Source organism: Hippocampus bargibanti, linkage group LG18 (assembly GCF_051943395.1).
Source record: "Hippocampus bargibanti isolate YZ-2025 linkage group LG18, ASM5194339v1, whole genome shotgun sequence".
Taxonomy (NCBI): Eukaryota; Metazoa; Chordata; class Actinopteri; order Syngnathiformes; family Syngnathidae; genus Hippocampus; species Hippocampus bargibanti.
The window spans coordinates 1,614,056-1,628,026 of record NC_142751.1 but is presented as its reverse complement, the minus strand read 5'-3'; the positions used below and the strand labels follow the sequence as shown (position 1 = coordinate 1,628,026).

Here is a 13,971-nt window from a genome sequence, read left to right as displayed (position 1 = left end):
TTCCCAGAAAGTGTGTGTAAGGCTGAAGTGTGTATTCCAAACATTAATTTCCCATAGGAAACCATTAAAATGAGAATAATCTGTTCCCAGTTCCCCATAAAACTATTAAATAAGCCTTAAAACTAAACAAAATATATCTTATGTTATGTATAATAAATGTTCATGTGCTCACAGCGTGCTTGTTTCAACCATACCCCCTATCACTGCTGCGTGCATCCTGCTTCGTGTGTCCCCTCCCTCCTCTACCGTGGATCTTGACCAATCACGTGCGGCTTTAACCGAAGCCCGGGGGCGGGGAATAGAGAAAAAAAAAAGGCGGCTGCCACTTCCATCTCCTTGTTAGGAGCTCCAAGAACCGTCTCGTTGGCGAATGACACATCACTCATTGTGGCGCTCCGTGTGGTTCCAAAAAATAGTTCGTATGCCAAGATTATATTCTCGCAAATTTAACCTTCGTAAGGTGAAAAGTTCGTTAGCTAAAGTGTTCGTAAGCCGAGATATCACTATATATTATATTTGGCAAACTATTTCATTCATAGAAGGTACACCTTATAGTCCGGTGCGCCTTATATATGTAAAAAGATTGAAAATACGCCATTCATTGGGCTAGCCCTAGCTAGTTAGGGAGCCAGCTAGAGAGCTAGCTAGATAGCCAGATAGCCATCTTGATAGCGAGATAGCTCAAGTGAGCAACATGGTCTCAACAGACCAGGAAGGACCCGTTTACTATATTGTACACATCCACGAAGGGAGTACAAAAAAGTTGGAAAATTAGGAGAAAGAGTCACGTAAGAGAAAAACCAGATTTTAGAAGAATGATGTCATAACAACGCAAGGAAAAAAATGTTGTGAATTAAATTGTAAACTATGAATAAAAGCTGATTTTATACTAATAATACATTTCATGTATAAGAGTTTCAAAACTCTCAAGGTCACTTTACAGTCACAGGAAGTTTTTCTGTGGGTGAGGAGCGGCAGCCACATGCACATACTTATATACATTGGGGAGACTAAGCAAATTCTCAAAAAAAGACTATCAACATCGCAGGGATAATACTAGTGGGCCGCAATCTGCAGTACATATGCACCTAAAAGCTACCAACCACTCATTTGACGACAATGAGGTTAAAATCTTAGCGAAAGAAAATAGATGGTTTGAAAGGAGAGTAAAATAAGCTATATTCATAAAAAAGCAAAACCCTTCACTAAATCGCCATGGTGGGGTGAGGTTCAATTTGGATCATTCCTACAACAGACTTCTTAGGCAACATAGGCTTAGTTATGCTGATGAGGTGATACCAGAGCGAATGGAGCAATCATGCCAGTCGTAAACCCCATACTCAGGCAGGACAATAGAAGTGATCAGTCAGGACAATAGAAGTAATCAGTGTACCCGCAGGGAGTACTCCTCTGCCCCCCCCCTCCCAACCTGAAAGCAGGGACCAATAATAGCAGTCTGGCACCGCCACGTCTGGACAGAAGGGATATATATAGGGTCAAAACTACCAGCAAATTTTAGAAACATCCGACACCTTCAAAAAAGTACGGCTGAAGAAACCTTCTCATCATCTCTTATTATGGCTTTTCATTTTCATTTTCTCAAAATAAGACAGCAATTGCCCTTTTATCAGAATACAGTAAAGTCTCGTTATATCGATATTCAAGGGAGTCCGAAAAATATCGATATAACCGGGACTATCGATATATCCGACCCTGTTTGCATGTAATTTTCTCCGTGCGTGCATAGAAATAGTATCGATATAACCGGGACTATCGATATATCCGATATCGATATAACGAGACTTTACTGTATTTCGGAATGACGAATCTGCCAAATTGCCTACAATGTGAGTGAAACTTACTGGAGGGGCGTACAAGGCCGCCCGGGCTTGGTTAAGGGCAGCGGAGGCTTGACCGGTGGTGGTTTTGGTGCATTTGGACCAAGGTTGCGCAATACAGTCTGAAGAAGTGGAGATGGGGGTGGCTGGCGGGGAGTCTGAGTCATTCGCGGTTTGGGGGTTGGGCCTTGAACATTTGGAGCATTGGTGGCTGGTCGGCTTTGCCTGCTGCGATGGTTGGTGAGGTGGTTGCCGCGAGGAGCCGGCGGGTGGTTTCCGGCGTCACCAGAGCAGTGATCGGAATCACCGATGCTCAGAATCCTGGTTTCCAGTTGGTCGCAGATGAGCAAATTGGTGCGGGGTTGAAGCGAAACCTCCGAAGAAGGCCTCTGGTGCGGTCGATCGGGCCCCGACTCAACCGCGGACCGCACCCTATTTTTAAGGGCCCGCTGCGAATTGGGCGGAGGAAGCGGCGGGGGGATAAGAGAGGGGTGATTGCGCAATTGGGCGGGAAAGGGGGCCGGCGGGGGTGGATTTTTGTTGGGGTCCTTCGGAACGGAGGTCAAGGTCTTTCGGCTTTGGAATCTGTTATGGGATGGGACGGTGGGTGGTCGGTCCTTGTGGACGTCTAAACAGGATCCTCGATGCCGCTGAGGAATCGCCGGAACCGGAGGGGGTGGGTAGGAAGGAGGGGGCCCGGTGGGTCGACCTATGGAAGTCATTTGCAGTGACACCTTGGCTTACGAACTTAATTGGTTCCCAGACAGAGTGTGTAGGGCGAAAAGTGTGTATCCCAAAAAATAATTTCCCATAGGAAACCATTAAAATGAGAATAATCCGTTCCCAGATCCCCATAAATTATAATTTCATACAATTTTCTAAGCCGTAAAACTACACAAAATATACGTTATGTTATGAATAATAAGTGTGCTATGGTATTATAATGAAAGAAATAAACTGTACTTATAATAAAGTCATTTTATTTACATTTGTGATGGTTGTTGATGGTTTGATGGAATGGAGTGGCCGGGTTCATCAGCCAACACTTGATAAGGAATGTAGCCTTCATTCATCATCTTGAGGAATGATCCCTTGTAGGTGCTTTCTCTGCGATAATTTTACCTAGTTCCTCATCAATTGTGTTCTGTTTAGCTGGGTTGATAGCTTTTTGCATCAAGTGTACAGATGGCTTGTGCGGGTTATTTGTGGAGCCTGATTGATGGGACATTTTAACCTTGCAGTCTACACTCTGCCTTTGAACAAAGTTGAAACGAGTGCAAATTTTGCTGTTTTCTATCCATTTTCTCACTCTCTCTGTCGTCTGCCTGTCTCTTTAATGGTTACCCCCCCCCCCACTCCCCTCACTGCTCCGTTCTTGACCAATCACGTGGCTTTAACCGAAGACTGGGGGCGGGGACTAGAGGACAAAAACAAGTCGGATGCCATTTTCTTATTAGGAGAACTGGCGCGTTGGCGAACGACACATCACTCATTGTGGCGCTCCGTTTGTATCCCGAAAAATAGTTCGTATGCCAAGGCAAAATTTTCATAAATTTAACATTAACCAAAAAGTTCGTAAGCCAAGGGGTTCTTAAACCAAGGTATCACTGTATATGCTCTTTAAGCTCCTCAAAAGGGTTCAAAATCGGATGTTTATGAGGCCATGAATGCGTTGGGGTTGTCCTTACTTGGCTTAATTGGACATGTGGGAATATCGTCACCGTCTGGTTTCAGATAATCTTCCTCAGCGTCGTCCTCATCGTCATCATCACCGTAATCTACTCGCAGAAAAGTTGAGTCGCGTAGCGGCAAATTGATCAGAAATCAAAATCTTCTTCATTTCTTACCAGCGTCTTCGTTATGGATGGTGTGTTTAATATCCAAAGGCCTCTCGATGCTCCCGTAGAAACTATCTGCATCTGAATCCGAGTCACTGAGGAGACAAAGACAATGCTGTCACTCAATTATAAACTCCACCCCCCCCCTAAAAAAAAACAAAAAAAACTGGGTGTCACCTCGGAATCTGGCTCTCTTTCCTGTCATTATAATGATCAATCTCCCGTCGCAAGGATCGCATCCATTTCTGCATCAAAGCATCGAAAATAGTGAGAGTTTTACCATATTTTCTGGTGTATAAGGCGCACCGGAGTATAAGGCGCACCACCAATGAATGGTGTATTTTCAACATGTTTTCATATACAGGTAACATCCGATTTATGACCGGCGCGAGTTACGTCCACCTTAACTTACGACCACGACCGGCAGACTTTTTTTTAAAATTCTACTGCTGCCACCACAGCCAGCAACGCGACAGAGACAGAGGTCCGTGCAGGATGATTTATTAAGCTACAGCACAAAGCACTGGTCCCAAAAAGAGGACCAGGGATATAATCAAAATTTTTGATTCAAAAATAAAGAATACCAAAAACGACAAGTGGGGTGGGGGGCAATTGGAAACCCGACAATGGCGAGAAGTAACTCGCACACGGTGGTGCAGAAACAGAACAATCCCAAAAGGATGACGGGATGTGGGGGGTGGAGGTTTGGAACGAGCACCGAAGACAAAGTCCAGGGTAATACAAAGTACAAATACAAGTTGACAGCGTCCCGTTTTCGTACCCGCTGAAAAATGTAGCGTGGAAGCGTGGCCCCGCCCCCAGCTGTCAATCCGAATGTGACAATATCGTTTATTTGCCGGAGCAGCATTGCACAAAAAGACGATACAAAATAACTGTTTCGTAATAAACGCATACGACAATTTCCTCCAGCATGACAGCACAGCAATCGGGGGGGAGGGAGGGGTGTCCACCGACGGCGAGGCGGAGCGGATGGGATCGCTGCGACGCAAACGCCGCGTCGGGCTCATGGTCGGCGCCGCCGCCTCTTTGAGACAGGTGACCTCTTCTGGCTTCTACGTTAGCAGGGAGAGCCATTTTTTGAAAGCTCGCATGCGTGGGAAGCCGTGCGTATTGGGTCAGCAGAAAGCGTGTGCGCCGACACAGTAATAAAAATCGATAATACGAAATATAAAATGATTAAAATGACACTAAAAGTTATAAGATTTATAAATGAACTATCAACATTTTGGTATATAATAGTATTCAATGGAAAACGTTAAAAACAACAGATTGACATCGTATACCATCCTGTCGTATAGGAGATGCCAGCATGTCGTCATTTGTTATGATCACGTGATCCTCGTGTCAGCCAGTTTGAATGCTTTTCGATTTACGACCATTTGATTTACGGAACCCGGTCGTAACTCGGATGTAACCTGTGCACCAGACTATAAGGCGCACCTTCAATTAATGAATTATATAAAATTATATATATAAATTATATAAAATCATTTTATATAGAAAAAAATATCTATATCATTATTTTTCAGTAAGCCTAATATATATTCATAACATAAATTTATGAAGATAATAATTAAACCGTCATGGAAACATTCATCTTTATTTTATTTTATTGTTTTTTTAATGTATTTTTTTAGTCAAAAATGAACCCATTTTGAAAACATTCATCTTTATTTAATTTATTTATATATATTTTTTTGTTAGTCAAAAATGAACCTGCTTTGGAAATATCTTTGTTTTATTTTTGTATTTTTTTTGAGTAAAAAATGAACCCATTTTGGAAACATTCATTTTTATTTTATTTTTCTTATTTTTCGAGTCAAAAATTAACCAGTTTTGGAAACATTCATTTTTATTTTATTTTACTTTTATTTATTTTGGAGTCAACAATGAACCCGTTTGGGAAACATTCACCTTGATTTTATTTATTTAGTCAAAAATCAACTGTATTTTGGTTTTCTACTTCTTCCTTTCCTTTCGTCTTCCTTTCATAACTTTGCTGCTGTGTTACTTCCGGGTAGAGTGAACACTGGCGCGAATGGCTACCGCCGCTCACCCGCACAAAAAAAACAGCGTTCTTATCCCGTGAATGTAACGTGTCCTGAAGAGTTTTGAAAAGCGCTTAGAAATTCAATGTATTATTATTATTATACATTTGCAGTCTGAGCGTTTGCTTCGTTTATCGTAAAAATTACCATTCAGAAAATATGACAAAATGTGGGTGCCACACTTCCTTACCCGCCTTTCGTCTTCACTCGCTGCGGAGAAAAACCACATCCTGTGTTTTTTACTAAAATGGATCATCTTAAATGGAAAAACATTGTTCGACGTCGTCTCCTCCGCCGCTCTCATCACTCTGTCAACGTAGCGTCGTGTCAAATGCATTTTTTTAAACTCAAGATACAAATCTGGAAAAAACTAAAATGCTGACCTGTTGTAACCATTCAGTGAGAACGCTCCTTGCGGTGCGGGGGATGTACTACTTTTAAAGTAGTACACGCAGCCCCGATGGATGATGATGTACCTCAACGGCCCTGAAAAGAAAAGCAAAAAAAAATAAAAATACATTCACAAGTAGACATTTTAGCTATTCATTAGCAAACTTGGCCAATCTCTTTTTATAAACAACAATAGATCTTGTGCAAATTAATTGCACCACCCTGTGATCTTGACTCTTTGCTGTAAGCTTGTGAAAAGTTCAGAACAATGTTTGCCACGATAGGGGTGGAGTCTGTCTGATATACTTGACCAACCACGTTTCCTAATTACTTGTTTGCCAGGCCTCTGATTGGATAATTAATGGATTACCATTTCCTAATCCCCTTTCCGTCGGGTATAAAAAGAAGGGGTTTTTGGTTTATAAATCAGTTCTTCTTCAACGAGTTGGACACTGCAGATTTCTTTGCACTTCTCAAAGAAGGGCATTACTGAGATGGATTGGCCTGGCAATTCACCGGACTTGAACCCGATTGAGAATTTATGGTCAATAATCAAGATTTGTCTGCATGACAAAGTTTGCACAACAAAAAAGCCCTAAATTGTGCTATAATTTAGACCTGGTACAGGGACCCTTCCATCATCAACAACTGTCAAAATCTGGTCGATTCCACGCCAAAACGCATCGCTGAGGTGAAAAAGAACAAGGGAGGACACACTTCTCACTAAAATGTACATTTGAATTATTTGAATTCTCAAAATATGTAAACAATCAATTTTATGCCAAAATAACAGGGCGGAGCAATTAATTTGCACAAGGGTGTATGTGTAATTCTCGCGGAAAATCCTACTGGACCCTCCGCACCCTGCCCACCACCTTTTCCAGCTACTCCCCTCAGGCAGGCGCTACGGATCCATGCGCACCAAATCCAGCAGACATTTAAACAGCTTCTGCCCCCAAGCCATTAACTCTTTGAACTCTTTCAACAGTAGCCAAAATGGAACTGTATAGTGCCAGTTTTTTTGACGACGATACTAGTGCAGCGTGTTCTACCGGAAACAAATTCCTTGTGTGTTCTACATACTTGGCAATAAAGATGATTCTGATTCTGATTCTGATATTTTACGAAGAGTCCACCGCGTATAGCTATATTTTACGTTTTAAGACTCGCACTGAATATTCCGGAAGTCTTGTTTTTGAGTTGGTGACGAGTCCTCACCCTACGTCACTGAAGGAACGCCCCTGACCGAGAAATGACACAAAATGCATTTTGCGATACTTTGTTTGGTCTGAAAACTTCGTGTTGATCCGTGTTGAGGGCGAAATTAGAAGGAAAACACATAACGCGATGGTGAATCCTTGTGTGTTGCACCAAACAACTATTTGATATTCGCTGACAAAAATTCCCAGGAGACCAATCAGCCCATTTCCACGGAGCTTTGTCGCCATCATCTGCCTTTTTTGGGTGCTACATCTCTCTCCAGCTGCCTCAGAATGACACGGAATAAATTCTTTAATCGATTGCAAACATGTATGCTTTCCTCTTCAGAACTATTTGAATCATATTCATAACTGGATGAGTAACAAGAAATCATCTTCTACGAATCTGAAGCCATCGTTTTGATTCTCGAGCAAGGCAAGACGTCTTGGCCTGACACCACGAACAAGGGGGCGGGACCTTCTGAAACTGGCCACTTCCGGTTTCAGTTTGAAGTAGCTTTTAGACACTTTAAGTCATTTTTATTGGTGTTTTGCATTTGACTAAAAATATCAGCCCGTGTGTTTTGGGTATTTTAGATGCTATAAAACGTTTTTCTGATGTCAGTTAGGAAACAAAAAAGTGGTGTCGGTTGTCCTTTAAATGGGGATTCAACCTGGTGATTTGACTCGTTTTGACTCCTGGCTTTTCACCTGGAACATCTCCACTTGAAAAACAAAACAAATACATATTTTCGGCATTATTTACTCACATCTCATGAGGCTAAATTGGCTGGCTCCCTTCTTGTGGAGATATCCCGCAATGGAAACTCCTCCAGGCATGGTGAGGAGGTTCTGTGCGCCGATGGCTCGCATGGGCACTGGCCAGCATACCTCCAGAGATGACATAGTTCTGCATGAAAAAGGAATGAGGTAGTTGAGATGAAAAGGAATCGCAGTTGCGAAGCCAGTGGAAAACCAATCATAGTCAGTAATGGAGTATTTGAAGTAGCGTAGCGGCTAGTTAGCATGTATGTGCCTTGGCTTAAAAGTCAAATGGTGGAGCGCGAGTTCCTGCTCTGAAAAAAATGAGCTCCTAGAAATTGATTCGGTGTGTGTGCAAGTGTGTACATTTGGGTGTGGCTTTCCACTTCATATAAACAGCTCAAGTCCGGCCCTTCAAGCTAGTGTAATGTCATGAGAGGCTAGCTCTCAGCGGGACAGGACAAGGAGCGCAATGGGCGACAGGTTTGAATGCAAACAAAGGTTTTAATAAAGGGTTTTAGGGGGAAATCACAAGCAACAAAGGCAAGAATAGCGTCTCTTACAATACTTAAATCATAATAAAGTCTCTTCTGAGGTGAGGTGGAGCTTGTCTCCCCCGGCGTCCACAGTCAGAGGCTCTCTGTCTTAAAAGCCTTGCTTGCCAATCAAGCAGTGATCAGCCACAGGTGTGGGGTTTGAATTGCTGCCTTCCACCTGATGTGGCAAAAACTCTCTCTGGATGAAGCCATCTTAGGGGAATGTATTTGCCCTCTCTCGTGACATCACACTAGCTATCTGGATTGGATTGGATTTGCCTTTATTAGTCTCGCAGTGGAGAAATTTACATTTCACAGCCACAAAGTGATGAAAGAAGGAAGGTAGAAAAACTAAATACATGAGCTGCTGGAAAGGCATTCACTCTCGCGGCGCCGGTTTGAAGCCAAAAAGAACACACACAAAAAACATGTAACAAATAATATGACAACACAAAGACATCTGATCTGTTGGCTATCTATTAGCTATCTACTAGCTGGCTGGCTAGCTTTCTCTCTACTTAGCTTTCTATTAGCTATATCGCTATCTAGATGGCGAGCTATCAAGCTAGCTATCTGTTTGCAATCTATTAGCTATCTACTAGCTGGCTAACTAGTTTTCTATTTACTTCCGGGTTGAGTGAACGCTGGGGCATGTGGCTGCCGCTGCTCACCCACAGAAAAACTGATCCTGTGACTGTAAAGTGACCTTGAGAGTTTTGAAAGGCGCTTAGAAATGAAATGAATTATTATTATTATTATTATTATTATTATTATTATTATTGGGCGGCCCGGTAGTCGAGTGGTTAGCACTCCGGCTTCACAGTGCAGAGGTCACCGGTTCGTGTCCCGGTTCGGCCTCCCTGTGTGGAGTTTGCATGTTCTCCCCGGACCCGCGTGGGTTTTCTCCGGGTACTCCGGTTTCCTCCCACACTCCAAAAACATGCATGGCAGGCAGATTGGCCAATCCAAATTGTCCCTAGGTGTGAGTGTGAGAGTGACTGTTGTATGTCTTTGTGTGGCCTGCGATTGGCTGGCAACCAATTCAGGGTGTCCCCCGCCTCGTGCCCGAAGACAGCTGAGATAGGCTCCAGCAACCCCCGCGACCCTAATGAGGAATAAGCGGTACGGAAAATGAGATGAGATGAGATTATTATTATTATTATCATTATTATTATTAAAGGAGGTTATGGGTAACTTCCAGTTTATCAGCAGACCCCGGAGGCCAAATGGCGAATGGCGGCTTCTCTGTGCGTATTGTACCCATTGGGGTAATTCGCAATACGAACATCTTTAAACATCTTTTTACATCGATTGTTTACATTTTGTACTTCCTGATACATCATATTCTGCCTTCCTCTACATGATGTCACATCCTATTATGTCCGTCTTATAAATGCTCTCCCAGCGGTCTTTCGCACTCTTCCTCCTTCTTCTTTCCTCTTTTCTTTCTGTCCCTTCTCGGCCGGCCCCACGATGCCCGTGCTGTCTACAAGATTAAACTAACTTATCCTGTTCAACACCTGGCTTCCTGCTGATTTAACCATCCTGTACACCCTGAGAAGCCATGAACCAGGAACGAACAATCACTGTCAACCCATTACATGCCAACTCATGCTAAAAAGTGTAGAAGGTTGTCTGTCATGATGTCAAAAGAAATGTTAAATAATTCCTTGTTTTCTGGATTTTGGATGGGAGAAAGGTGCACATTTCTCCCCATCCAAAACAGTAGAGTCGGGCGACCACTAATTGTCTCTGAGAAGGTGATTGCAACCACCTGAGAATGGCCAATTACCGTTGGGACCTGATTGGCCAGAAGCTCAGGTGAACCACCTTTAAAACCAGACGGAGGAAGTCGCTTCGAGGAGGAAGAAGAGGGAGAAAGGACAGCCTGGAGAGAGGAGTAGCAGTACCTTACATTGCAAGAGTTTCTGAAAAATTACAAAGAGTCCTTTGGCAACATAAAATTCCAATTTATTTCAAACCGATAAACACGTTAAGGCAAAAATTAGTGCATCCAAAAGATAGGCTACCAAATGAAAAACAAAGTAATGTAGTTTATTCCATACATTGTAAGAATGAAAATTGTAAAGAGCAGTACATTGGGGAGACTCAACAAATTCTCAAAAAAAGACTTTATCAACATCGCAGGGATAATACTAGTGGGCCTCAATCGGCAGTACATTTGCACCTAAAAGCTAGCAACCACTCATTTGACGACAATGAGGTTAAAATCTTAGCGAAAGAACATAGATGGTTTGAAAGGGGGGTAAAAGAAGCGATTCTTATAAAACAACAAAATCCTTCATTAAACCGGTCTGGTGGGGTGAGGTTCAATTTGGATCGTTCATACAATAGCCTGCTTAGGCAAAACAGGTTAGGCAACATTCGTAATGCTGATGAGGTGATACCTGAGGGAGGGGGGCAAACAGGCCAGTCGTTAGTCAGGAATGTAGGAACAATCAATGGGGCCACAGGGAGTGGTCCTCTGCTCCCCCCAACCCGAGAGTAGGGTCCTATCATAGCTGTGTCCGGCGCCGCCATGTCTGGACATTAGGGATATATAAATGGGGCCGATACGACCAGTAAGACTTTAGTTCCCTGACGAAGCCTCTTGGATAGGAGGCGAAACGTCCGACACCTTATAATAAATGTGCTATGGTATTATAATTAAATGAATAAACTGTACTGTATCATAAAGTCGTTTTATTTACCTTTGTGATGGTCATTGATGGCTTGATGGAATGGAGTGGCCGGTTTCATCAGCATTAAACACTTGATGATGAACGTAGCCTTCTTCTTTCACCAGCTTGAGGAATGATCCCTTGTAGGTGTTTTCTCTGCGATAATTTATACCTTGTTCCTCATCAATTGTGTTCTGTTTAGCTGGGTTGATAGCTTTTTGCATCTAGTGTACAGATGGCTTGTGCGGGTTATTTGTGGAGCCTGATTGATGGGATATTTTAACCTTGCAGTCTAAACTCTGCCTTTGAACTATCAAAGCTGAAACGAGTCCAGATCTCACTGTTTTCTATCCATTTTCTTACTCACTCTCTGTCGTCTGCCTGTCTCATTAATGTTTAAACCCTCTCCCCCTCATTGCTGCGGTCTTGAACAATCACGTGGCTTTAACCGAAGACTGGGGGCGGCCATTTTCTCGTTCGGAGAATGGGCGCGTTCGCGAACGACACATCACTCATTGTGGCGCTCCATTAGTCTCCCGAAAAATAGTTTGTATGCCAAGGTTAAAGTTTCATAAATTTAACGTTCATAAACCGAAATGTTCATAAGCCAAGGGGTTCTTACACCGATGTATCACTGTAATACATTTCATTTCTAAGCACCTTTCAAAACTCTCACGGTCAATTTAAAGTCACAGGATAAGTTTTTCAGTGGTTGAGCAGTGGCAGCCACACAGAGTAAGAATATTAGTTCTCTGGAACGGCAATAACTTTTTGGCGCTAAAAGTGAAACGGCGAGTCAAGCCTCAGGAATGATAGGCGCGGTAATCTCATGGCGGCCCAAAAGGAATGCAGATAAAAGATGAAAAAAAAGGGCCATCCGTCATCAGGGTGGAGCGACTGAAAGAAGACAGAGAAAAGAAATTCCTCGTTTGTTTTCGGGTTTCTCTCATATTAGTGTGGCAAAGATCCGGATTCTCCGTTCTGCTTATCAACTGGATTTCCTTAAACTCCGCCAACAACCCCCAGCCGCTTCTTCATCACACTAAACACAATATAACAATAATAATAATAATAATAATAATAATAATAATAATAATAATAATAATAATATATTTCATTTCCAAGTGCCTTTCAAAACTTTCACGGTCACTTTACAGTCACAGGATACATTTTCCTGTGGGTGAGCAGCAGCAGCCACATGCGCCAGCGTTCACTCAACCCAGAAATAACTCAAATAGATAGAAAGATAGCTATCTAATAGATAGCTAATAGATGGCTAATAGATAGCTATTAAATAGCTAGCTAGATAGCCTTTTTCCCCTTGGGGGTCGCCACAGCGAATCAGTGTCCTCCATCTTCAGAGTTTTCATTCGCAGCTATATAGCTAACAGCCAGCCAGCCAGCCAGATAGCTAGCTTGATAGCTATACATCGACATAGCTAATAGAGTGAAGGGATTATGGTTAAAAGTCTTCCCTGCTTTCCAGTTCTCCAGGCCAATACAAAAGTCGGTATGTGCTTTTGCTGTCTGTCATGTAAACATTTATAAGAAAAAAGCAGAACGCACAATCCAGTCATCTAATATCCTCACTCGCACACACACACACACACACACACACACACACACACACACACACACACACACACACACACACACACACACACACACACACACACACACACACACACACACACACACACACACACACACGCACACACACACGCGCACACACACACACACGCACACACACGCACACAAACACACGCACACACACACACACAAAACCCTCAAATGAATACACACCGAGGCAAAAAACACAAGGCCGGAAGACAAATTGGACTCCACGCCCAGACTTCCCCGCTGTTAGAGGCTTGAATCTAAAACACTTCCTGTTCATGACCCATTTTTTCCTCCCACAAACATTAGCCTAGCAATAAACGACTTAGCGTGGAGTGTTTATCTCAAACAGATAACAGTATCAGCAGGAAATGAGCCACATCTGACTGACAATGTCTTTTTAGTCACATAATTTGACATTGGTGAAGACATATGTGACCAAAACAACGGCTGTTTTGAAAACAAATGTGACTTTCCACAATATATTGGACATAATTTCTATTTCTATGCCACCTAAAAGTGCAAAAAAGGGATGTTGTAAAGAAAGTGAAGACATATGTGACCCAAAAAAACGGACATTTGGAAAACAAATGTGACTTCATACAATATATTGGACATAACGTCCATTTGTATGTCACCTAAAAGTGCAAAAAAAGGATGTTGTAAAGAAAGTGAGCCACTTACATGACATCCCTCTGTTCTGGAAAACGCATCCTGTCGCTCGACTTCCTCATCGATGGAACATCCATACCGGTGGTAGGAAATCCCAGAGCAGCATTTTAAAAATATATATATATATTTTTGACCTCACGATGTCAGCTGAATGTCATCGCCAAAACTGAGCGTGTCCATTCTAGAAAAGAGATAGAAAAAGTAAAAACGTTGGTGATGGTGGCAAGTTGATCAAATGGATAGTTCAATGGACGTGCTGGGGTTGGGGGGTCAAAGTTAGAAGGAAAAGGTCAATGCCTTATGTCTTTTCTAAATTCCACAGAGGGGGTTTTGAAGTCTGTCTCTCACTTCCTGCGTTGGTTTCATTGT

At 42.6% G+C, this 13,971-nt stretch overlaps 1 protein-coding gene and 1 long non-coding RNA gene across 4 annotated transcripts in view; one reads left to right on the top strand and one right to left on the bottom strand.

Annotated features, from left to right (window-relative positions):
* Positions 1 to 1,678, top strand: part of LOC148884186 (uncharacterized) — a 27,735-nt gene extending 26,057 nt beyond the window's left edge. The window contains exon 2 of the long non-coding RNA XR_016118317.1: positions 932 to 1,678. This is a non-coding gene — a long non-coding RNA (uncharacterized LOC148884186). The remainder of the gene's footprint in view (positions 1 to 931) is intronic.
* Positions 1 to 13,971, bottom strand: part of sh3bp2 (SH3-domain binding protein 2) — an 18,020-nt gene extending 4,049 nt beyond the window's left edge. Inside the window, exons 1-8 of one of the 3 annotated variants that reach the window (XM_089020838.1) lie at positions 13,615 to 13,971; positions 8,105 to 8,244; positions 6,129 to 6,231; positions 5,936 to 6,053; positions 3,854 to 3,921; positions 3,686 to 3,771; positions 3,527 to 3,616; positions 1,863 to 2,547 (exon numbers count right to left, since the gene is read on the bottom strand). In XM_089020838.1, coding sequence (XP_088876964.1) covers positions 1,863 to 2,547; positions 3,527 to 3,616; positions 3,686 to 3,771; positions 3,854 to 3,921; positions 5,936 to 6,053; positions 6,129 to 6,231; positions 8,105 to 8,244; positions 13,615 to 13,679 — 1,355 coding nt within the window. In that variant the 5' untranslated portion in view covers positions 13,680 to 13,971. Of the gene's footprint in view, positions 1 to 1,862; positions 2,548 to 3,526; positions 3,617 to 3,685; positions 3,772 to 3,853; positions 3,922 to 5,935; positions 6,054 to 6,128; positions 6,232 to 8,104; positions 8,245 to 11,040; positions 11,218 to 13,614 lie in introns of those variants that run through there. The other 2 variants (XM_089020837.1, XM_089020839.1) reach the window with 2 other exon arrangements.